The 24693-nt window shown below is 50.0% G+C and overlaps 5 protein-coding genes across 5 annotated transcripts; 2 read left to right on the forward strand and 3 right to left on the reverse strand.

Annotated features, from left to right (window-relative positions):
- Positions 1-624: 624 nt before the first annotated feature.
- Positions 625-6872, reverse strand: EI90DRAFT_3144677 (uncharacterized protein; the record flags this gene model as incomplete). Its single annotated transcript, XM_039065177.1, has 19 exons — positions 625-862; positions 919-1641; positions 1663-1993; positions 2047-2595; positions 2653-3578; positions 3627-3799; positions 3853-3998; positions 4045-4188; positions 4245-4551; positions 4604-4864; positions 4915-5132; positions 5320-5323; positions 5426-5519; positions 5612-5769; positions 5824-6198; positions 6254-6338; positions 6392-6512; positions 6578-6702; positions 6778-6872. The coding sequence occupies 19 exons, from the start codon at positions 6870-6872 to the stop codon at positions 625-627; spliced, it is 5073 nt and encodes a 1690-aa protein (XP_038919199.1).
- A 236-nt stretch (positions 6873-7108) lies between these two features.
- Positions 7109-9236, forward strand: EI90DRAFT_3168797 (seryl-tRNA synthetase; the record flags this gene model as incomplete). The annotated part of the gene is made up of 9 exons (XM_039066311.1): positions 7109-7244; positions 7314-7391; positions 7457-7605; positions 7667-7790; positions 7842-8145; positions 8201-8304; positions 8348-8578; positions 8636-8775; positions 8826-9236. 9 exons carry the CDS (start codon positions 7109-7111, stop codon positions 8925-8927), a joined length of 1368 nt encoding a protein of 455 aa, XP_038919200.1. The 3' UTR covers positions 8928-9236.
- A 957-nt stretch (positions 9237-10193) lies between these two features.
- Positions 10194-12498, forward strand: EI90DRAFT_3045595 (uncharacterized protein). The gene is made up of 4 exons (XM_039059421.1): positions 10194-10506; positions 10570-10895; positions 10948-11721; positions 11769-12498. Exons 1-4 carry the CDS (start codon positions 10339-10341, stop codon positions 12199-12201), a joined length of 1701 nt encoding a protein of 566 aa, XP_038919201.1. The 5' UTR covers positions 10194-10338; the 3' UTR covers positions 12202-12498.
- Positions 12499-14257: 1759 nt separating this feature from the next.
- Positions 14258-15014, reverse strand: EI90DRAFT_171000 (uncharacterized protein). Its single transcript, XM_039052050.1, has 2 exons — positions 14624-15014; positions 14258-14568 (listed from the first exon to the last, which is right to left on the reverse strand). Exons 1-2 carry the CDS (start codon positions 14903-14905, stop codon positions 14374-14376), a joined length of 477 nt encoding a protein of 158 aa, XP_038919202.1. The 5' UTR covers positions 14906-15014; the 3' UTR covers positions 14258-14373.
- A 145-nt stretch (positions 15015-15159) lies between these two features.
- EI90DRAFT_3014164 (uncharacterized protein) lies at positions 15160-17233 on the reverse strand (the record flags this gene model as incomplete). Its single annotated transcript, XM_039056749.1, has 5 exons — positions 15160-15812; positions 15875-15983; positions 16035-16498; positions 16557-17061; positions 17123-17233. 5 exons carry the CDS (start codon positions 17231-17233, stop codon positions 15160-15162), a joined length of 1842 nt encoding a protein of 613 aa, XP_038919203.1.
- Positions 17234-24693: the final 7460 nt, after the last annotated feature.

Raw genomic sequence — 24693 nt, forward strand, 5'->3', positions numbered from 1 at the left:
GTCCTGCATTCGCACACAATCGACTGCTTGATCTTCTCCATGCAGAAGCGAGGATCAGTATCCAAGTCTTTGAATACTAGCGCAATCTCAGTCTGATACGGGACTCAGAAAGGTCTGTTCCCCAGGGGGCCATTTCGACCTGGATCTATTCGAGCAGTGATCAGTCAGGTCATGGAACGTCCAGTGAGTCGGACGCGGACAGCGATCGTTAGCACATAATGGCACAGGTGAACGACTTCGCTATACCAGTGTGAGTTCGAACGTCTGATGCTACTATCAATCAGTATGGTGCCAATAAGCGTCTCACACCAGGCAGCGACAGAAAATACGATAAATGAATTCCATAATTTGTACCAAGGAATGCAAACTCCCGGACGCTGTGGTGCGGGTTACAGACTAACAGACAGTGTCTTCGCACATTGATATCGCGGGCAGACCAATAAGCCGAGAGCCGCGTTCACAATCACTGGTATGCTAGATGAAAACCTGTGTCCAATTGTCTCTCATCACAACTCAGTGTCTGGACCCGCGCGAGATCATACAACGAAGTATCAATTATAAGCTGCAAAAACAGTCATTGTTGGTGTTCCATCCTCTCGGGCCAGGAAGAACATGATCTCTGCACTAGTCCATGTCAATTCGAAATACCTTGATAACACCTGAGCGATCGCCACTAATGAGACTGCCGCGGAATGGCGAACCCAAACATGCGAGGGCAGTGATACAGTCCTGATGGCCACGCAACAAGTGTTGCTGATTACTAGAAATAAGAGCCGTGCGTTGAGATGGTTGGGAGTTGACAGGTTCTGGGAGACGTGTTTCCATGTGTGTCAAGGAACCATCCAGGGGATTACGCCCAACACTGAACCACAGATGCTAAGTGAACGTCATTGGAGTATACGACAGGAATGGAATTACCTGAATACTGGGGATTCAGCACCGGATTCTAACCCACTGATCACGAACGACCGATCAGTTCCCCCTTTCAAATCCCAATAGGTGATCCTCCGATCGGCCGAGCCAGTAATGATGAACCCGCGTCGATCTTCCCCCCCAGGGATCTTCAGCGATAGATTCATGTCGCCACCATAACCTTCACCGGAGAAGTGTCTCATTAGACTATGTTGTCCTGGCGTTCCGAAATTGACACCGGCGATAAGCGCTCGCGCGTCCCGGGCGATCCGACGCCGTTTCTTGCCCTTAGATGTAGTAGTGTTATCCTCCCCGTCTGGGTGCATAAATACGTCGTCCCCATCGTCGTCTTCATCAGTTTCTGATACGCTTGAACTTCGAATGGTACGGATGTCTGAATCAGATGGTTTGGAGGAGACACTATGTCTCGAGGGAGAAGACGAGGAAGGAATGGGAGATGGATCGGTATGGTCAGGGTGGGCAATGGAACTATTATCACCACTTTTAGCATCCAGCAGTTTCTGATGAGCGCGTATGAATGCCGCGATGGCATCTGCGGGTGACTTGAGATCTGTTTGTGCCGGGTTCTGCATCAGAGGGGTGGGACTGGTGCGCTCCATCTCGTCGGAGGGTGTCAGACTGCCCTCTGAGGTAACGAACGTTTCCACCAGCGTCATCTGAGAGATGTCCCAAACCTCAATGATAATGACATCGTCATCGTCGCTGTTTCTTTTGAAAGAGGAAGGCGACGCTCTTGATTTAGCTGAAATGGCAACGACAACAAGGGTTCGCCTGGGTGAGGTCGGATGGACGACAAGACAATGTATTGCGGTATCACCAGAGGCGAGACTTGTCCCGACCTTCCAGCTTCTCATCCGCAAGCCGAAACGGAGGTCCCACAAAGTCAGTGTGCCACTTTGGGTGCCAGTCACGAGCCACGTTCGGCCTTCGTCTATACAAAATGCGGTAATCATGCCAAATTGGATTGGGTTGGACATTCGCTGTAGGATGCGCATTGATCGTAGGTCAAGGCTCACAATTGATGAATACGATGTGGTATAGATCAGGGTGGATGTTGTTTCTAGGCCAATAACTTGTCAGCATCGTTTCTAATCCACATGTCTGAAAACACACCAGTGTTAAAATGCTGCATTGCGGTAACAAACTCTCCAGATTGCTCCAAGCGGTGCTCACGAACAATCTGAAGCTTTCCATATCTCGGCAAAGAACCAGAACTTGACACATGCACTCGAACAACATGTATGCTTCCGTCGTCCGCAGCACTCACAAAACAGTGCGACGCTTCCACCATGCAAACGCAGGTCATTCGTGCATGGTATTGAGTATAGGTATGTCGCGGCTTGCTTGTGACGTTACGCTCAAGCCGGGACGTATCCCATATCTTCACGGTGCGGTCGTCAGAGCATGAAACGAAGAATAGGTGATCTGGGGAAACAGCAATCCCATTTACAGCATTATTGTGGGCAGAGAGATTCGCAATAAGAGTGACATCAGGTTTTCGGTGCGCCCCAGTGCCATCCCTACTTTGATAGGAGGAACGAATGGGCTGACGCCTACGTATGGGTCCCGAAGCAACTTTGGGTCCAAAGTCGTTAGCGCCTTCGCGAAAGTTATCTTGATAGACATGCTCGAGCATGTTTGTGATGGCCGGCTCGTGACCCTCTGTTATTGAGCGATCAATGCAGGAAAACAGACATCAATATTGTGAATAAAACTCACCATAAGTGCTAGCCGCTGGTGGAGGGAAGGGAACATGTACCCGTTTCTCCTTCCTAAACGCCCCCGTGACCGACATTGGCGTAGATCGGCCAGAAGGCTCATCATGGTCCATGTCCGATCTCAATTTCGTGGCCGCTTCGATAACCCCTGAAGCGGTAGCTAATGTGTTTACGGTGCCAACGGCGGGAGCCGCCTTTTTCCCATCCCCGACTTCGATACCTCGCTTCGAAGTCCGAAGAACTGAGTGGATGTTTGGCGCCCTACTCGAAGCATGCGACTCCCCTGAAGGGCTAGATGGACGGGTAGTGAACATGGGGATATCCCTTGACATGTCCGTGTCCGCTACGGACGATGGTGGATGTGGAGAAGGTATAGGACCAGGAGAACCGCCAATGCCGGAGGAATCCACATCTGACATTCGTGGAGATAAAGCCATATTTGTTGCGTTGCGTCCATCACCCGAAAGAGGTGTACTCAACGATATCACTGAGCTGTCTGCCTGCGCCAGTTTCCTTCGGAGGTCCCCGTACGCCACACCGCTATCGAAACTCGCGGCCCTGGAACTTCGCACCCCTTGAAGCTGAGCCACACGTTTATCACTTAAAGCACCAAGTTTCCTTGTGCTGTCAGTGCGTCGAGGCGGTGGGATGTCACGGTTGTTGAGGAACACCGTTTGTGGGACAATGCCCAGACTCTGGAGTCCGACAGGTGATTGGCGGGCAAGTTCCACTCCTGGGATTTCGAGCGGTGGGCGGCTATTAGAACTGCGAAATTGTTGAGATAGCGTCAGTAGAAACAGATTATGCTGGACTTGCCTCTGAATACTCTGAGACAACTTTAAAATGTAGTCCCGCAGAATTGCTATTTTCGTTTCATCCCCAGGCGGCATGCCCATTTGGTCCAAACGTTCAATCTGCATTTCGTCCCTTCGCTCATATTAAGATAAGACGGCATCCGGGCACTGGGTTACTCACTCTTTCGTTTTTGGTTCACCAGATCGAGAAGACTTCGGCTTGTGGGTGAGACTTGCGCTGGCACTCGTCATGTCGAATTTCGTAGGCTTTCTTGCTATCTGGGGGTTCCAAAACAAGCTATCATCACTTTTCATCGCCCATGTCACTGCCGCGTCAAAGATCGTTCTTGAAAGCTGAAGGCCGTCAAGATTTCACATGAGATCTGACCAATTCTGAGGGTACGAACATTTGGTTTCAGTCTCGATAACAACGACTGGTCATTGATCGATTTGATGTCTGATCGCAGTAGCGGCCTCAGCGAGGGATAAAGAATACACCAAACGTCTGTTACAGGCAAATGTTTAGCGGCAGAGGTGATGAACGCAACGGCACCTTCAATGTGGTCAATTTTTTGTCTCAACAAGCAAACGGAGCATACCTTGCCGAATCCAAATGTTAGGATGATATAAGAATCCGGTCGCTGCGCTCATCAGCTCCCATATACGGAGTTTTTGAAATAAACCCAGTTCTGCGAGGCTAGTAAGCGACGACAGCACCTTGGCGACAACAGTCTCTTCCACATCTAAACCCAACCCTTATGTTTACCATATTCCAACAACTACGGAAAACGATACAGACCTGATAAGGCTTGGATCATCAGCGGCAGGATGTACTCCTCCAAACTGCGCCTCCCAACACATGCCGCCACACCAACAATGCTATCGAAGAATTCATACCTCAGCATCCAATCACGGTCATTTAGGTACGTTATCATGTGGCTCAATAATACATCGTTAGTTTTTTGTCGACCAAGGAAAACACAGAGAGCCGCAGTGTTGTTGTGCAACGTTGCTCGCTTGACAAAACTAGATGGATCAACCAGAAGAGTCGTCACCTGCTCCTCTATCTCAGCTTGAAGGTCGGCCAAACGTGTATCGTATGAGTCCTGAAAAAATCTCAGTCATGAATATCAGGAACACACAGAATCAACAAGATACCTCTTCAAAAGCAGTATCCCATTCTTGGACATCCCCCGTACTCCCTGACTTCAAACGCGCTGAGGTAGCCGCGCCATGGGCTTTAATGGCCTGACTTATCTCGAGGAAGTGCAAACTGGTTTCTGCCAAGGCAACCAAGCACTGTGCATAGGCGGCACGAACTAGAATCTCAGGGTCGCGGCCCATGTATCGTATGTTAGGGAGTACGTAGTCTGGGAAAAAAGACCCATTTGCTGCCGTGATTACTGAGACAGTCATTGTCTGAGACAAGGGCATGAGAAAGCAGGGTTCCAACGCGACTGCGTACATACGATTTGTGTAAGCGTGCGTATAGCAGAGGCTCGGACTATGGCAGCATCGTCTCTCACAAGATCCACTACATAGGGTGCCAGGCGATCCAATTTGCTCTCATCAGTAAGATATGGCGTCAATGCAAGAAGGAGATCAAGGGCTTTGACTTTCGAGCTTGATATTGAACAATTTCTGATGTTCGCGACAACGAGCGACAAGATGACGAGCGCAACGCCATCTAGGGACAAGATATTGGATTAGGGACATAGATAGCGACGGTGCCTTCACTCCACTTCCCTTCCGCTGCAGCTTGCTTCCCTCTCACCGTCCGCAATTCAAGGGGGCGATTCGGTATGTGTGTTTCGACAGGAAACATTGTCTTGCAGCTGGCTTGAGTCGGGAAGAGTGCGATGAGCAGTATTCACTGACCTTCAAAACATTCGACTTCCAAGCAGGACTATTGGGGGCCCTCGGTGCAGAATATGCCGTAATTGTTCTTTCCAGAGCCTCGTCTTTAACGGACTCCATCACATCCTGGCCCAAAGCATCAGGATCCTGTTGTGCCAGTATCGGTTCTATAGTGTCAAATTCAGTCCACAATCGCTCAATCCGATGATCGGAGTCGCTTGGTATAGTCGCCCACGGCTCATTTTCTATGCTCTGTGACAGAGAGGGAGCCTTCAATTGTGCATTGTTCTTGTTCACGCACTTGCGAACAGGGATGGAGAAGCCATTTCGTTCACAGAGAGGATGTAGGAATGAAGGAAAGTATAGAATGCGGGCGGAAAGGCTGAGTTGGAACGTGCTCGTTCAAGGAGGCCAGCAAACGAAGGGCGCTCGGATGGATCGATGTTAATCATCTGGGATATTAATAACTGAGGAAAAACACTCATAAGCAAGGAGGTGATAACTCTGAGACTCAACATTACCCTGATGTTTTCATCTTCGATGCTCGAAAGGTGGGATTGCATGTTTAGCTCCCCAGAGCGGTAACGAAAGAGTTGGGACAGAGTGAACGTTTCCCTGCCATCAAGGAATAGTTCAGCTAGCACGCAGCCCAAGCTGAAAACATCCATTGCTTCTGTGACGGTCCCTTCGGGTTGCTTGACATCCTCAGAAGATGCATAAAATCGTTCTGGAGCGACGTAGCATGTTCGTCGGCCGGAGGTGTCAAAGTAGAACGAGTAGTCAGCAGGATCATCTTCAGGAAGATAGACCGGTTTGTAGGATGCGAAATCTGTTATATAGACCCAATTCCACGATGTAACAAGTATGTTCTCAGATTTGATGTCTCCGTGCGCTATCTGCCAAAAGTATGCAGTCAGAATCCTGCAACGCAACACACCGATCACTGCTGACCTTTCGGGATCGAACGTCCTTCATGGCGGTCATTAGCTGAAAGGCGACCCATTTCTTTTCTATGAGACTGAGAAACGGTCGTGTACTGCGTCACTGTATCAGTATGGGCGCCTGAGAGGCGCTACGTGGGGGACCCGCCTAATCCGGTCATATAGGTTATTCGCCAACCACTGTCGGAAAATGTACCCTGCTCTCTCCGTGTCTAGAAAAGACTGGACGGAATGCACGTTGGGGATATCGGCCAAGGTCTCCCGCTCAACTACAGGAAGTACGGAGGGCGTTGCTGTACCAGTCACTAAACCATCCTATTAGGAAAACACTCACGTTTTAGGCGCTTCTGATATGACCTTAGGCTGAGAGTGGGATCCTGTTTTATGAAAATCTTAATGACAAGCGGCCCATTCCGGTGACGACCCCTAACGGTTTTGAGGAATCGTGACTGGCCTAGACTATTAGCATAATGCAGTGAAGCAGCAGTCAGGCATCTGGTACCGATACGCGTCGACTATGTAGAAATAAAATACCTCTTCTCATAAACAATATCCGCCCCCAGTTCCGAGACATAGCTGTCCAGGGCACCACCCACTCTGGTCGTGGCACCAGACAGGTTGTTACCCATCCCCTTTCAATATCAACTAGCTTCACCAGACTAATGGCGAACGAAGAAATGCACCTCAAGAGGCAAACCGCCAACTGGCAAGAAGCACGATGCGGCTTTGTGCCCAAGAATGTTCAGCACCGAGGATTACTGCAGGAACTTAGCAGGTGACCAGGGACTACGCACAAGCACGGTTTATGTAAGCAGATTGAGTCATTTCTCGATCGACTCAACACGCGATCTCTTCAACGCGAACGATGACTCTAGATGTCCTCGACTTCATCGAATCGAAGAAAGGGTTCCCCGAGGCAATAAAAGAGTCTCAAAGGAAGCGAGGTTTATCGGAGGAGATCGTAGACGAAGTGATTGAACTTTACAAGGCATGGGTCAAGAGTACGTATGTGCACAATTCTTTGGAGTCGATTCCTTCATGGGTAAACTCCACATCACCAAACCCTCCAGTCGACTTCGAAACAAACCAGAAAAATAAGGAAATCAATGCGAAACAGAAGGAGATAACTGCCAAACGAAAGGCGAGTTGTCCATTATCCACCAACGCGTCCGATCTTGCTAATCATCCCTGATTCTTCAGGCAAAGGAGCCAGCAGATGAACTAATAGCACAGAAGAATGCTTTGGATGCGGAAAGGGCGGAAATTGAGAAGAGGTCGCAGGAAGCCCAGGATGTGGTCCGGGCTAAAGCAGCCTTGGTTGGCAATCTGGTCGGAAAGAATGTTCCAATTAGCTTAACTGAGGTGAATTGCAGGCACAAATTTTTCGGTTTTTACCCTAACGTCTATTTTCCCAACAATTTAGGACGATAATGCGACAATACGAACCTGGCACCCCGATGGTCCCAATGCACCAGTAGAGCAAAAGAAAGGCATTCTTGCTCATCATGAGGTCATGCTAAGGTTAGACGCCTTCGATATGGAGCGAGGTTAGCTCAATCCACACAACTGTCTATTTCCCAATCTTTAACTTTGTGCAGGATCCAGGATCGTCGGCCATCGTGGGTATTTCCTGACAGGCGATGGCGTGGACCTCAACCAGGCATTAATTAATTATGGCTTGGACTTCTTGCGTAAGAAAACATATAAGAAGATTCAAGCTCCGTTCTTTATGAAGAAGGACGTCATGTCCAAAACCGCTCAGCTTGAACAGTTTGACGAAGAACTGTACAAAGTGACAGGGGATGAAGATGATAAGTATCTAATCGCAACCAGCGAGCAACCAATATCGGCTCTGCACAGCGGCGAGTGGTTCGAGGCACCCAAGGAGCAACTGCCAATCAGGTGGGAAATGGAAGCTTCATGACCGGTTCTGACATTCACACTTAAATGCCTCCAGATATGCTGGCTATTCTACATGTTTTAGGAAGGAAGCAGGATCCAGTGGAAAGGATACATGGGGTATCTTCAGAGTGCACCAGTTCGAAAAGGTTGAACAGGCAAGTCTAAAATTGTCCTTAGGGTCTCAGGGGCAAAATTGATCAAGATGAACCAAAGTTCCTAATTACCTCGCCCGACGATTCATGGGAGGCATTCGACAGTATGGTGGCAACATCCGAAGAGTTTTATCAGACTTTGAAGATACCATATCGCATTGTGGCAATTGTCTCCGGTGCCCTCAACCTTGCGGCTGCGCAGAAGTATGACCTTGAAGCATGGTTCCCATACCAAGGCGCCTATAAGGAACTAGTCTCAACCAGTAATTGCACTGATTATCGTGAGCACTCATTTCGAACCCTGGTCATGCGGCGCTTGCTAATTCTCACACTGACAGAGGCACGGAGACTAGAGGTCCGGCATGGCCTGAAGAAGCAGGGAGAAGAGAGGAAGCAATACGTGCACATGCTAAACGGTACTCTCTGCGCAACAGAGCGCGCCTTGACATGTATCGTCGAAAATCACCAGACTCCCGATGTGAGTCGACTTCATGTCTAGCCAGCCCAGTCTAACTAATTACTCTTTAGGGGGTTATCATCCCAGAAGTATTGCGACCATACATGCAGGGAAGAGATTTCTTGCCGTGGGTCAAGGAGTTACCGAAGACATTGCAGAGAAAAAAGGTATAGGCAAAAAGATACTGCAGGCACCCTGCACCTCTTCTGTTCCGGACAATTTAGTTGGGCACCTCTTCGCTGTAACTCCTCCAATTTCGACCCATTTTCTCAAATGTACATCACCGAACGTCGCACTGATCTGACAGCAAATGCTGAAGTGCCAATAATGAGATGATCAGTAAAGAAAATCCACCGCCCTAAATGGCTCGAAGGCCACTCCGGCATCGAAGGTAACGAAGGGGTCTACAAGCTGGCCACCCAAACAGAACCAAGCCCCAATCCCCCCTACCCAACCTCCCACGCGGGACACGTCTACACACTCTGAGCCAAGCCACAGCCCACAAACTAATTCGGAGAACACGACTTGCAAACAAGGCTGAACCCAGATCGAGAACCACCATCAATGTCAACATAACCGGCACGGCGATCGAAAGTTCTATCAACGGCAACCCCATAAACGATCGAATCAGGAAAGTATTGCCAAGAGTCGAAAAATCTTCCGGCAACCCAGAACTTTATCTGCGGGCACGGAATTGGGGTTACTGGAGGAAAGTACCACAGTATAGGCAACACGGAATGTACTAACGATGCCAACGATGCCAACAAACGGGAACATGATCCACATACTTTCCTGAACCACAACGCCAAATATGGACAATAGCCAGACAGATCGACGAATCCCATGATCCGACACCCTGAGGGTAAGCCACGTCGTGGCCGCTCCCATCACCAGGACATAAAGACTCAGGGGCCGAAAGAAAATACCCGCCGGTGCATCGAGACTCTTCAAAATCATGATCACAGAATGCGACTGGCAGATACGGAAAGCTAGAGTAATGAGCATCGATAAGGACGAACTCCACCCAACCACACTGAATGAAATCACGTATGCGCTGAGAGCAGGCCTGGACGAGAAATTCCAACAAGACATCGTGCTAACCAACCGCAAAAGACACGGGCCCAAACCAAACTGGCCCTCCAATGGAGCAGTAACCCTGAAGGAGAAAAGAAGCACCCAGATGACCGGCCACCCAGCAGTGGGCCAGCGACCCCGGGGTGACGGGAGTCCCACGCAATCTCCAGTGCGTAATACAGTTCTTCACGGTAGCCGTCTGCCTTTCGACTCTAACATCTGCTTGGGAACACCTCCCAAATATGTATGTATCGCGAAGTTAGAGATGATTTCTGATATTTCTGATGTTACGAAGTCATAGAGGCTGGAGTCCTACCTGATGGCAAGGGACAAGCTTAGTTCCCACGCTTGAGAATGCTGTACGCTTGGTTGCTTATGTAATCACTCTTATCCCCCCTCCACAAGCTCTAGTGATAGTTTCATCGCCTCTCCTTCGCATTTGCAGTCTTTCTTCTTCAGTGTCGCGGTGCCCCTGGGATATTTGCTTCGCACCCGCGTGTCGTGACAACTATGGCCCCACCTTCGCTTTTCATGGCTTTATTTGTGACCAGTTTTCCGTCTCGCCAAGTGGTCCTTGGGATACCATTGGAAAGGAAATGGCACAATGGAGCATCTCAGAGGGGTGGGCCCCTGCCTCCAAGTGGTCCTACACAATCAACGAAACCATCATCTACCATTGTACGTCTCAAGCGAGAGCAAGTAATTGATTTTAGTTTGTGCTCAATGATTGCGTTTCCCCAGATAATTGCCGGATCCCTTGGTGTATGCTGTCTTGTTGCAGCAGTAGTTTTAATATGGCAGATACGAAAGCGGAATGCCTCGTCTGCCTCGACCGGGGCGGTCACACAGGCTGAAGCAATTCTGGCTGGTGGGACCTCAACCACAAATCTCGTATCCAATCCTGAGGGGGATGCTTCGCGTACACGAGCGGAAGTCAACGCTAGTAGTACTAACTCAGACCGGCCGAGGAGGTCACGGCGACCACGGCGCACTCCCAGTCAAATTAGCACGAAATCTTTGCCTGCCTACAGAGAAGAGCCAGCAGACGAAGATCTTGTCCTCATAAGGTTAGTAAACGAGTTCTTGTGTGATGTGTCTCATTGACGAGTCATCCTAAAGACGTGACATGAATGACGCAGAGGACGAGCACAACAGCCCTATGCTCAATCTAGATTCAGATCCTTCCTCCACACACCCATCACATACTCGCTCGTTTTCATCAAGCTCCTCTGCAATACCTATCAGGACTCCTAACGGGCATATCCGCCAGCCTTCAAGTACTTCTGGTGAGCTAAGAGGCAGCATGGATTCACGGATAGCATCTGCGGACACTCATGATAGTGCGGGAAGCGACGACCGCCTCTTGGAGCCTAATGATTCTACCGTCCCTCCTATCTGTGATGGCGAGGAAGCGCCCCCATATTTTGAATTCCAAGAAAATCAGACTCCCAACCCCATAGCAAACCCACCTCCCGAGATCACTATATCAGGCTCCCCAACTGCACCTTCTAACACTAGCCTATCCTCATTTCCCTTCCTTCGCATTTTCAGACGCAGTCCTACCCACCACGGTCCTGTCTCAGGGAACGGTTCCCTTGCTCTCACAAATGAGAGCACAACTTCCTCAGATGGCCTGACGAATTCAAGCCCATCACCCAGCAGGTTGGACTCGCAGGTATCAAATTCCATTCACACAACTGAGTCATCGCGCAGCCTACAAGCACATAACCGATCCGGGAGCTCTCTCGCCCCAGCCCCCCGAGCAGTCACAATCCCAGCTCATCTCAATCTTCATTATCCTCTTTCAACATTTCCGCGCCACTTACACACACTACTACCCGTACTCAATTTTCGTTTCCTAAAGCTGGTCCTACTCCTGAACAAGTTAAATTTGTGAGCAGTAGAGAGGCTCTTGGACGCTTCGGCATTCCGTATGGAAGTGCAGCCAAGGAAGCTTATCCTAATAAGCAGCCCCCACCCTTTGAGGAATCAGAAAATGACTCGGGGCTCTCAAGCTCGCAGCGCAACCCTTCTACGGCGGCGAGCTGGTGGCGCAACTTAACACAGCTTGCGAGCGGGTCCAGTGACCCCGAGGTTTCCACTGAACATAGCCCTTCAAGCCCACTCCGGTCCAATGGCGTGCCGCAATTCAATGTTAACGAGCATCGAGGCACGCATGAAATGACAGAATTCCATCCTTCATCTAGCTCAAGTCCAGATCGCCCATCTACTCCATTACCCCTCACCCGCGGCGGAACACTATCATCAGTCACATCAGACCCTTCACGCACAAGTTATACAACAGCACGAGATGAACTAGCCATCGACCAATCACAAACACACGCTTCAACTCCGACTGACCCTGACGCGTAACAACACCCCCATCCACAGTCCGAATGTCAATTCCATCTTTTCCGCCAACTACATTTAATACTCCAATGTCACCCAGGTAACCGTGCGCCAAGCCCCTCTGACCCTCGAGAAGTATAAAATGCTTGTGTATCTTCATTAGTTAATGGAAACGTGCAGACTGCGCAAGCTTATTTGTTTGTTTCTCTTAATCATTTGTGTTCATTGGTATCTTTAGCATTTAAGGACATTTATTGATATCAATTCGCACTCATCCGACTTTACCGCACTAGTACTCCATCACATATTTTGATAAAAAAATCCGGAGCTTGTCTCGCTGTTTGGCATCCGCAACTTGTTTCCCGATTGCCTGTCGCTCACGATCGGACTGGATATGGGCTGCCGCCTTTCAGCAGCTCTGGGTCAACGGCCCCAAAGATAGGCTGATCCTTCGGTAAAACAACCAGTGTCACGATAGCCTCGCCTGTCGTGGCACGTCTTCAGCACGATCGTAAGGTGCTTCAGTCAACGATCCGGCTCACCTTCAAGACGTCATATAACGCCGAGGGTGCGACGATCATCCTTCACTTTTAGCGGACGGCGCTCCTCATTGTGAGCCGGTTATGCTTATGGACTAGCCGGTCCTGAACATTTTCACCGGTGCTGAGTTAATTCTCTTTGAATAATTTAAGACTTTGTTCAATGACCAGTCTGAGTATGCATTGTTAGAGATATATAGGGAGGCGCAATTCAAAGCTAGAGGGATCTGCATCCCTAGTGGTCTTCTGGTTCTTCGGGTGGCACTTGGTTAGCTCCATAGTCCGCAAAAAATAGTCCGCGGTTGCAGGGATGATGAGCCAAAGATGAGCCGATATGCGAAAGAATATATCGAGGACCCGGAATGACAGAATAGAGCACCAGTGCTCAGTGTCCCAACCTGGCACAGGATACCACCAACCCATGTCACTTGAAACGAGGGCCAGGTCGACAACCATCAAGAATTGATTTCATTCCGAGAGAATGCTGTTGCCGCTGTTCACAGAATGCGTAACGCCAAGCAAACAAGTAGTTACAGGCGCAGTGACGACAAGAGCGCTTCTAGTCAAGAGTGAAAGACTGAGCGCAGATGCAAATGAAGACTGTTTGTCATTGGTCGAGGTACGTCCAAACTGAGATGGTGTTTTAGAGGGCTAAGAAAGTGAAAGGAACTGAGGATGCCTTTGTTTATGCGTCCGAGTAACCGCAATGATCCGTGGACAGTGTGCAGAACCCAAAGTAGACGAGAGTGGGCTGGAGCCAATACGTTTGGATGGCTTCTGGGAGCCTGTGGAACTACGAGTAGTTCAGAATGTTGGTCCCACCGCCCCAGAGTTGCCCTGCGCGCGCGGACTGCAAACTCCAGATACTACATAAATACGCGAGCACATGAAGGTCCACAAATAGAAAAACGATTCAGGATGGTGCGTAAGCACCATATTGGCGGCTTATCAGAGTTTCGCAATCTTACAATTTTTGGAACTGGGCGCTCGCAGCTGATCTTTTGAACGAGGCGATTAAATTCAAGGTGTGACGTCTAACCTGTCGCCACGCCATAAATATTCGCTGCTTGGTGCTTGTGAATTCTCCAGGTTTGATCTTTCAATAAATCAGTTGTACCCGCAACTTGAAGTTTTTCTGGGATGGGAGTATAAGACGAAATGAAGACTGGCGAATGTTCTCGCTCAGTCCCGTAGTACGTGAACTGAGGAAAAGTCGTAAGGTCCAAAAATTCCTGCTCTTATAGCCAGGCGCTATGAATGCGCACCGACTTTGGCAGCGACTGTGCCAAGAAAGGAAACAAGAGTAGATCATGAGCGCCGCTAGACTCAACATCAACAAACGTGAGTTGGCTTCAGCGTACGCTACGATCCCAAGAATTCTAATAGGAAGTTGTGTGTAAATCGAGCCTGAGCCTTCTGAGCTCATAAAAGAGGAACAAAGAAGCTTGTTTTCTTGAGCTGATTAGGAGTTAGACGAAACTCGTCATATGGACGTCGATCCGGGCATGCCTCCCCCAGAACTGGTTTGCCTGCACCATCCAATATCGGCCGCAAGTCTTCTATTAGTTCCGCATTACGCGACTCGGAGGGCTGCGGCGTCCACCTTCACAATGTCTTGCGGAGTGAGCGCCAGTAGGCAGGTGATGATAAATCTATCTTAATGTCGTGGCAGTGCGACTGTCCCGTCGATACACCGTAGCGTACATAAAGGGGACTTTCTATACATGATGTGTGGGTAGTCTGGTTGGTATCGTATGGTGTCAGTGGTCCTCGGGTTATGTGGTGTCGGTGGGTATTGTCGAGGTGCCAGTAGGCAGGTAGAATAGAGAGCGCCAGGGGCTAATATCTGGTACTCATCAGTCATGAGGGTCTTCATGGTCTCGTTGCTAATTTTCTCAATGCAGTACGCGTTGGCCATTGAGTAATAGTCGAAGGTGCAAGCGTTGCCAGAGATGGCGTCCATCACCACGCGAGAATGACTGGGACTCGAGGGACATGCATCCTACATGAAAGGCTACAAAGAGGTCGTGCGTATCCTGTGATTGGGTATATGGGGCACATGGGGTACGGGGCAAGAGGCAAAGAAAGTTGGTCGTTAGTGAGGAGTTGGGAGCTGGAAGCTCGAAGAGATTACCTTGAGAAACGGGATTCCACCGATTCTGCGGACGATCTGAAAACCTTGAAGGCATTTCTGGGGAAGATCCAAATTGACCGGAAGGGGGGGAATATTGTTCAGATTCCCCCGAGGCACATTAAAATTACGCGAGATCACTTCTCTCGGGACGTGAGCAAGCTTATTTGGCAAGACTTTCAAATGCTATTTGAAGACATCAATATGTACATAATCAAGAACACATTCTCGCGAAGATCGACGCCTTCTTCATGTAAATAAAAATCCACAGCGTCCGATGCGAAGAGGTACGCGGCCTCAAGCAGGGGATAATCAAGCTTTGCGGATGGTATCCCATTTAACATCCAGAGGAGCAGTGATCTCGTATTCCAGCTCAATGTTGACCACTCCAGGCTTTGCATCCCCTTTGGATGAAGAGACGTGCGGGCCCGAACAAGGCGGAATGTCCAAGCAAATCCATTCCAGAATCCCATCTTCCTTCGGGCCACCGCTATCTCCGTTCTTCTGTGTCCAACGGGGCACGATATCAGTCGACGTGTATTGCGGCTCCTTATCCTTGGCCTTGGAAATGGATTTGGTCGCTGCTCCATCATCAACTTTCAACGACTCAAAGGGCGATCCCACGACGCTGTCTGGGGGATTGATCAAGGTGACTTTGATTCTTTCGTCCTCGCTAAGTGGGACTTGATCTCTGACAATAAGCCTCCTTATCTTGGTCGTACGGGTGTTCTTGATCGTGATCCGTTGAGAAAAGGTTGTAATCTGAAATTTGTTCTTCTCCCTCTGAGCGGAGGTGACGAATATCGAGGAGGTATCGACCGTTTTAACTACCTTACGTTGCGGGTGGCAGGTGATTCGTACGGAGGGATCGATACCCAAGGAGCAGGAGAAGGTATCTTGGGCGGGGACGTCGGGAATGCGTGATCTCGTGACGAAAGTCCCGTCAAGAAAAACGCTAGTACTGCCTACGTATCCCATTCAGTGTTATATAAGTAGAACAAACGAGAGCAGATGTGAATCGACTGACCGGAAAGGAGGTAGAAATTGCTAGTGTTCCAGACTTTGCACCGGAGAATGGCAACGGGTGTTTTTCGAGGTATAGTGATCCATTCCAGTTCAGCCACCAGATCCAGGCTCTGAACTCATTTGTAAGGGTCGTTTGCGTGAGGGATGAGAGGGAGACTCACAGCAATGAAAACCTTATGATAAGAATCGTCGCTTGGGATGTTTGATTTCCCTGTAACATCGAAAGTAGAGCTGACAGCACCTTCGTTCGCCGAGACGGCGCGATTCGTGCTACCAAACACTGCGGCCCTGCTGGGGGGTGACGTTGGCATATTAGTCGACATTAGATTGTTGGAGCCAAAGTAGGCAAACGGTTGGACGTGTTGCGTCTGGAACATTGGAAAAACGCTCGGTCCAATGAACCAGGGCTGGAGCTGAGGCACAGCGGTCCCTAACATTGGAGATGCGGTGCTTAAAGTGAGAGCAACATTGTTCCAATTCTCGCCCGTCATCTGCCGGATCGAAGCCCGATACTGCAAAGATACTATGTCCCGCAAAGCAGTTTTCTCTGTGGCGTAGGGAGGGGATGAGGGATTTATCGTGGCACGGATATCATAGTAGCTAAACCAGGAGGCGCCTTTGACAACTGGGTGGAATGTGGAGCATTCAGAAATCTGAGCACGCGACGGGCGAGGTCAACTTACTGTATGACAATATGATCTCAGCTGAGCCTTTTTCATCAGCCGACACGATAACTGTTACCCTCTTCACCTTGTTCGATTCATTTGCTCCCGCATTCTTCTTTGCCTCTTTCTTCGCAATCTCCTCGGCAACTTCTTTAAGACGACAACTAATGGTATCCAATTCCTGGTTCCGAGTCCTTTCCAGGTCAACATAGCGATCGAGAAAGTCGGTCAATCGCTCGGTACTTGTGGTTTTGCTGTCGAAACTGTTTGCGTAGGAAGAAAGGATGTCGCCTTGCTTCTCCAAAGCGGAAAAATGAGCATTGAGACTGTTACGCTCTTTTCGAAGTCCAACAAGGGACTGGTCAGCTTCGGGTTTTTCGCCAGTGTCAATGTCTTTGTAGCTCTCCACGACGTCGAAGACAGACAGGTTCTGGTTGGGATGCGGAGTTTCAGTCTCGACTCGAAGGGAATCTTGCTCAAGGAAAGAGGACAAGGGGCTGATCACGATTTCATTCTGACCTGCCTGGGATGGAGATCGTGCTTCAGGCAAGCAGGTATCGATATGGAATGATTAGTATGCCCACCTCAAAGTCAACGGGAAAACGTCTTCTGACCGCCGCTCTGTCCTTGTAAACAGTCACGTTCTCAATGTCGAACTCGGTGGCGTTGATTTCAGCGACATTGCGAGATCCCATGCTTCCAATAAATCCGGATGCGAGATGAACAGTAGATGACTCGCAGTGGCAGTATTTATAGCTGCGGCACAGCTAAGCTGTGGCGATTGGGGAAATGCAAATTGGGTGTACACGTGGGAACCCAGGAACGACGGTGGGCATTTGCTGTGCCTGGCGGAATCTGTGGCGAGCTTGTAAGTTCTCTGGGTGCCTGCGTCGGAGTTGGGTTGTGCCCGAGAACTAGAGACAGCGGGACTTTGCATCGTGGTAAGATGGCCCAAGTTATCGATCGTCCTCTGGACTTTGGGAAAATCAACAAACCTGAGATGATTCTCAATTGACCGCGCGCTCTCCGAACTAGAGGGCGTGCTTCGCATCGCAACGACCTGCACAGCATTCACGGAAGAATGAAGGATAACGCGGAAAGTGCATTGAATGATATGTACAGTGAAGATATGGTACATCAGAGGAATCAGCATCGGAAGTTATGTACAACGAAATTAAGTATAGTACACGAGGGGAGGGGGACGCTATGACATGCAAGTTATGGTACAAGATGTCATCGTGTTAGGAATAAACCCATGCAGAAGAACCTCCCTGGTGTGAAGCGGTATTGGTGACAGCGTGTCATGCAGTTCGAACACAACGAACTTGCATTACGGTTACATTGTCGCAGAACAGGGACAGTGTTATATCGATTTCTTTTTTTTTTTTTTTTTTTTTTTTTTTTTAGTGGAGCCCCAGTAGCTTTCGCGATACATTACTGTATTTGGGGCTTGTATTGGGAAATGGATAATCCCGTTAGGCTGAGGATCGGTTTGGTCCGGTCTGCCACTTGTGAGGAAATGCGTTACGCACGTGTGTGGGACTCCCGGCCCCATCACGGGGGGTCCGGTATACCCACTAAAACCCCACTGCTGTATAGCCAGTTGTCCGGATACCTTTCTTCCTCTTGTAAGTTGCCGCTCCAAGTGTGTAACACGAGTTTCGCTGGTAGCGCCTTGCGGCCGAATCTCTTATGGCACGTCGAAGCAATATCTTGCTGGAGCTTTTCGTTGAGGCCGGCTTTGAAAGCGTTGGTTACTTCATTTAGTGTGGTGGGTGATTGATCGGGGTTCATTACTCTACAGCATCTGGCTTTCCAGACTTGCCATGCACACTCAAGAACTACAATTCTGAATAGCCTGGTCTCGCCTTTCTTTGATCGTCCGGTCATGGTGTTTATTCTGGCGATCGGGGCTGCCATCACATGTGAGACGTCAAGGTTGGTTGGCCAAGCGATTTTCCTGCGGTCGCATGTCGCTTTGGTGATAGCCCATAGTCTTTTGCCGTGGTTCAGTGGGCAATCGAAAAGAATGTGGTCTATTGATTCCGTTTGTTGGCAGGGTTCGCATACGCCACGGTATTCGTATTTAGGGATTCTCTTCCAGTAGTCGCCTATCTTGAGGCACTTGTGGGTGAGTTTCCATATGAAGTTTCTAATTTCGGGGGATGTGTCCCTTCGGTTACTGTTCAGAATTTTCCAGATTCTATCTTGCGTTGGGATACTGTTCCCTATGCTCTCGAGGGCTGATTGTATGAGGGTAATGTTTCCGGCCGCTCTGTCTCTGTGTTCGGCGTTTTTTGCTAATCTCGCTCTGCAGATTAGTTTCGTTGCTGTAGATTGTGTCAGGGAGGATAGGCGGGCACCACTGGGTATGTGGGGAGGGGGGGGATTCACGGGTGGGCCTGGGTCCGGGGCTTCTTGGGCGCCTTGTGCGGCCAGGGAGTCTGCTTCTTCGTTGCCTTGGATGCCCGCGTGGCCTTTGAGCCATTCGAAGGAGGTTGGGTGAGTTCTGCTTCTCAGGGCGCTTACCGTCAGTTTAGTGACATATTGGTGTTTGGCGAGTATGTAGTCTAGGTCTTCGAGAGTGCTCAGGTTCTGGCAGAGTGTATTGATGCACCATTTTGAGTCAGTCTTAATGTGGAGGTAAGAGTGGATTGCAGTGTGTGTGGCGGCATGGTGGATTGCTAGCATTTCTGCGGCGTTATTTGTTTGTGGGAGGAGGGGGTGGACTCTTTTGCTGGTGTTTAGCGGGTTTTCGGGGCCATACCAGATGCCATATCCTGCCTTTGCGTTGATGTTGCCATTTTGCGCACACGATCCATCCGTGTAGGCGACGATGTCTTGGGACGTTTGGTTGAGGGGGGCGGGGGTTCTGGGGAGTTTGGGGCGCTTTTCCCGAAGATCCTGAAGTGGTGGTGGAGTGGACGGCAACGGTGTGGGGTCGGGTCGAAGGACTTGATGTCTTTTGGGTCGCCGATGGCATGTAGTCTTGCGGATTCTAGGGAGGTGTTGGTTGGCGGAGGGGTGATGTGTGTGTCGCTGTGTGGGTTGTAATGGGGTGTGAGGTTTGAGATTATCTTTGTCGCGGTTTGGTAACAAGTTTCCGGGTTTTTGCAGCCGTTTTGTCTGTAGGTTGTGCAGGGTCGACATTGGCATCGGTTCTTTGTGGGGCTGTGGGTTGGGTCTTCTTGGGCGTCTGTTTGGATTAGGAGGTCTCCGACCGTGAAGCAGTTGTGAGTTTTTCTTAGACAGGATGCCGTTGTTGAGCGGTCACTGATGGATATGTCCTCTTCCAAGCCAGGGTGGGCCCAGGCTGGGCGGTTGAGTTTAGTTTCCAGGTCGATAGTGGGGTGGGCGAGTCTCAGGTTGTATTTAGCGCCCGTGTTCAGGGTGTTACGTAGTTCGGACGGGATTTTTCTATGGTGGAAGCGTGCTTTGAGGAAAGGCTTTTGTGTGAACACGTCAAGGATGTAGGGGCGGTCGGGGTCACTAGGGTGTAGTTTCTTGGGGAGGGTGGCCATTAGTATGGCTTCGGCAGCGTCGGAGGCCGGGGGTCTGTTTGGGGATCTGTCGAGGATCCGCTGGAGTTTGGTGAGGTGGATCGCCTCGTTTCTATCTTGAATGTTTAGCACATTCTTGCCACCTTGGTCCCTTGGGCGGTTGAGTTGGTTCATGCTGATTGGGGGGGGGCTGTCGGAATTCCATATGAACTCGCGGATTCTTCTATCAAGTCGTTTCTCGTATTCTTTGGGCATTCCCTGGGCGCGGGTGTGGAATTGCGTCATTCCACCAATAGTCATCTGGGCAATCAATCGGCGGCCTTCAATGGACGGATAGGACTTATTCCATTGGGTGAGGGATTTTTCTATGTTATTCGTGATGGTGGGCCAGGGGTCCTTGTGGTTTGGTTTGTTGCCGCATTGGGCCCCCAGGTATCTCATAGTTTGCCCGTCCTTTAGAATTGTGATTGAGTCTTCAAGTTTATTGTTGGGGCGGGGGTTTATACATCTCTCATTGTAAGTTCTTTCTCTGTGTTCTGGTGTTCCTACCGGGAGGATGACTGTTTTTTCCCGGTTGAATTTCGCTCCAGATGCCGTACACCAGCTGTCCAGGATTGAGAATAAATCAGTTATGTCGTCGTCTTTGGATAAAAAAACAGCTGCATCGTCGGCGAATAGGGATAGGATTGTTCTCTGGGAGAGGGAAGGGGTTTTGATTTCAAGGCCGTGGAGGGCAGGCGAGTCTCTTAGGGCGATGGAAAGGGGTTCTATGGCTATGTTGAACAGTAGGCACGATAGGGGGTCGCCTTGGCGGACTCCTCTGAATATTGTGAAGTCGTCGCTTATTACACCATTTAGGATAACTCTGGTTTTAGCGGTGGCATACAGGCTTTTTACGGTGGATGTGTAGGAGTGGGGTATGCCCATTTTCTCCATGACTTTCCAGAGGTAGTCATGTCGGATGCGGTCATACGCTTTTTCCTGGTCAAGAGCGATGATTGCGCCATCCTGTCCTATGAGTTCACATAGGTCAGTCATGCGGTTTACAAGGTCGATTTGGTCGAAGATGCTTCGGCCTTTGATAAAGGCCGCTTGGCATTTGTGGACTAAGTGGGGGGCTATGGGAGAGAGTTTATTCATTAAGGCTGTAGTTATGATCTTGTATTCCGCGTTGAGTACGGTCACCGGTCTGTAATTTTCAATTTCCCTTTTGTCCTTTTTTTTGTACAGGGGGCAGAGCCAGCCTTCGGATATTTGGGCATAGGTGGTGCCTCTTTTTTCTATGTCGTTTGCCAGGAGAGTTAGAAGGCTCACGATGTGTAGGCCCTTGCCATCCTCTGGTCTTTTTCTCCATCTTATATCTAGAGTTTTATATAGTTCTGTTGGGATGCCGTTGAGGCCCGGGGCCTTCCCATTGGGTGATTGGGAGAGGGCTTTGGCAATGTCGTCCTGGCTCAGGGGGAGGCTAGTTTTTCGGAGGTTTCAGGTGGGACTCGGTTATGAATCTTGTTAAGTGAGATTGTTAGGTGTGCGTCCCGCTCGTCTGGGGAGGATGTAAGGTCTCTGTACTGGACGGCGTTATAGTGTTTGGCTGCAATCGCGGACATTTCTTCAGTTGTGGAGGTGTAGGATGGGGGATTAGATCCAGGTACTCTTAGTTCAGGTATGGTGTCGCGGGGTTTGTTTTCTTTTCCCCAGCTGCACCAGTATTTGTTGGTGGTTTCACTTAGTAGTTTTTTGTTGGCTCCCGAGCGGCCTTTTGATTTCGCTTGTTTAGTTCTCTCAATCTCATTTATCCTTTTAGTTAGGTTTTGTATTTGGATCTGTGTAATCTCGGCAAGGGTTATGTCTGCGGAGTTTAGTCTCTTCACTGCTTTGTCGCGTCTCTGTGTGAGGCGTCTTATTTCTGAGTTGAGTTTCCCGGCTTTTATTTTAGTCATTTTTTTGGCAAGGAGTCTCACCGCTGTTATGAAATCCTGGAAGGTGCTTTGGGCATCATTATGCCTTGCTATCTCATTGAGGGCTTCATTGCCGATTGTTTCGACCTCTTGTAGGAAGTTTGTGTCATTTGTAAGGTATAGGGGGATGGCCCATCGACCTCTGCCGATTTTTGGGGCTTGGTTGTCATGTAGCTCGACTGAGACCAGCTGGTGGTCAGCTGTTGCGAGACCGGGGTTTAGGATTTCCCAAGTGAGAGCTTGGTTTCTTATCGCGTTGGAGGTGTATATTCTGTCTATTCGCGATAAGGATGTTCCGGTTGCATGGCCATAGGTGAAGTTCTTTTCCGGTGCCGGGTGTGTCACTCTCCATCCATCTGAGAGGGCTTTCAGAGTGGTGAAGTTTTGGAGGGCAGTTACGGCTGCTACAGGGTCTGGGTGGGGGGGAGTCTGTCGGAGGCCTCTTCTACTATATTGAAGTCACCGAGCATTATGTCAATTGGGGTGTCATCTAGTTTTTGGTTTAGGTCAACCCAGAATTGGGCATTGTTGTTGCTCGAGTTTATGTTTGGGGCATATATAGTTAGGATTTTCATAGTATTGTTGGTTTGCCATTCAATTTCGGTGAGGAGAGCACGGCCAGGGATTATGCTTCTCGATATGGATGGGACATTCTTAATTATGTTTTTATTTATTATTATGGCTACTCCACCTGAGCGGGTGTGGTCTGGGTTGTAGGAGTGTGAGATGTGCCATTCAGCACTGAAAGTGCTGTCCAGGTAGGCCTGTTGTGGCTGGTCAGTGTGGGTTTCGGAGAGGCATAAGATGCCGTATTTCTCTTGTTTCATTTTCCGTAGGATGGCTGACCATTTGTGTTTTGTTGATGGGCTATTTGCCCCTTTTATGTTGAGGGTTGCGATTTTTAGGTTGGATGTGTTTGGTGGAGGTCCGTTACCACCTCTCAGTCGAAGTGGTTTGTGGCGCGGGTCCGTTTTCCAGTCAACTGTCCCCATCATAGGGTGTCCATAAAACGGTATAAGCTGTTCATCCTCAGGGGGCAGAGGTCGTTTACCGGTTGAGCAGAGACCAGGACGTTGGGTATCCTTTGCATTTTTCTTTCTTATGTGTTTCAGTTGTTCACTGGCAGGTTTCATGTCATCCCCTTTGGTTGCCGACCAATCGGGGATCAGTTTTTTGGGGGGGAGGCTAGCACGCTTTCCTGTCACCTTTTGGTCCAGTAGATTTGGGCGTGCTAGTGGGGTTAACGGGTTAGAGGATTGGGTTATAATGCGACTACCAGATGTATGTACAGCGGGATAGGGGTGGTAGCTACTTTTTGGGTTCTGCACATTCGGATTATGTTAGGCACGGCCGCCATGGCCCCGTCCGCGCTTGTATGGGGCATTGCGGCCTCTTTTGGTCGGGGGTGGGTGGGGTGTCCCGGCTCTTGCATCTTCTTTTGCGGACTCAGCATGTGGGTTAAGTTCGCGCCAGGCATAGTGGTCGTGGATTGGGCACATTGAGAATGTATGGTCAATCCCTTTACATGTATGGCAGCAGACATTGCCCTTGACGGCTTTGCCGCTCCCGGTGGTTCTGCCCGCAAATGTGGTGGTTTTAAAGAGATGGATCCATTGGTCATGGATGTTGTTGGACAGACCTGTGCCAGGGTCGGGGATGGAGAAGAAGGGGGGGGGACATGTATTTCCCACATAGTGATGTCGGAGTCGTGGGTCGGGTTTCGGCGCTCCCTTGGGCCAGGGTCTCTGCCATGGGTCAGGGGGCCATATCCTCTTGGGTACACCTCACAATTGTTTGCGATCCTGTGTATGTCATCCTCGTGTATGTTTGCCTCCTCGAGGAAGACTCTGATCGGAGACCTATCTTCCGAAATTTTCCGGGAAATTGCATTTTTTATTACGTTGGTCTCGTTGAGACCGACCCCAAAGCCGCGGAGAGTTGCAACATAACTGGTTGGGCGATATGAGAGGAGGTCGATGGCGATAAAGCAGACTGCGCGGCTTAGCCACAAGTGGTTGGAGGTGAGGTTGTGGGAGTGCAATGGGTGAAGGCCTTCTACCATGAAGCCCCAGGGAGAGCCGGCACCGTTGAATGTTTGCGCAATGGGAGGGCATACTTCTATGTTCGGGGCTGACTGGGGGAAAGCTCTTTTAAGGAAGGTAGAGAGCTTGGTTCTGAATTCTCGGTCGTTTACTGAGCCGTGTTTGGCGTCAAGCGGGTAGACTAGTATCGCGCCGGCTGTGGATTGCCAGTCACGGAGGCGGTCTTCGTGTAGGTTGGCTAGGATATGGGCAGGACGGACTCCGTGAGCTCGGAAGTTAGCCAGCTCTTGGGTGAGGTCGATGTAGTCATATGAGTCGTTGCCATCGGGGGGGCGTTGGGCTGCGATTGTGATCAGCGGGCCCGCATCCGCTATGGCTGGGGGCGAGTGGCGCGGGAGTTTGTTGGGGTGTTGTCTGGGCCTCTCTCCAGTGGGTTCGCCTGCTGGGCTTGGTGGAGGCTGTTTTCCCTTGGGGAGGAGCTTGTTGGGATGGGGTCGTCGTTAGGGGTCCGTGGTGGTTGGCTCAGGATAGGCGGAGGCGGGGGAGCCAGGGACGGCCCTTGGACGTTGGCGGAGTCCGGGGACCTGACGCGTTTGGGGGCTTCCAGCCCGGGTGTGGTGGTGGTGTTTAGCGCGTTCTTATGGGGTCTGGTAGG

The sequence above is a fragment of the Cantharellus anzutake genome, assembly GCF_015039405.1.
Source record: "Cantharellus anzutake strain C23 chromosome Unknown EI90scaffold_11, whole genome shotgun sequence".
In the NCBI taxonomy this organism is placed as follows: Eukaryota; Fungi; Basidiomycota; class Agaricomycetes; order Cantharellales; family Hydnaceae; genus Cantharellus; species Cantharellus anzutake.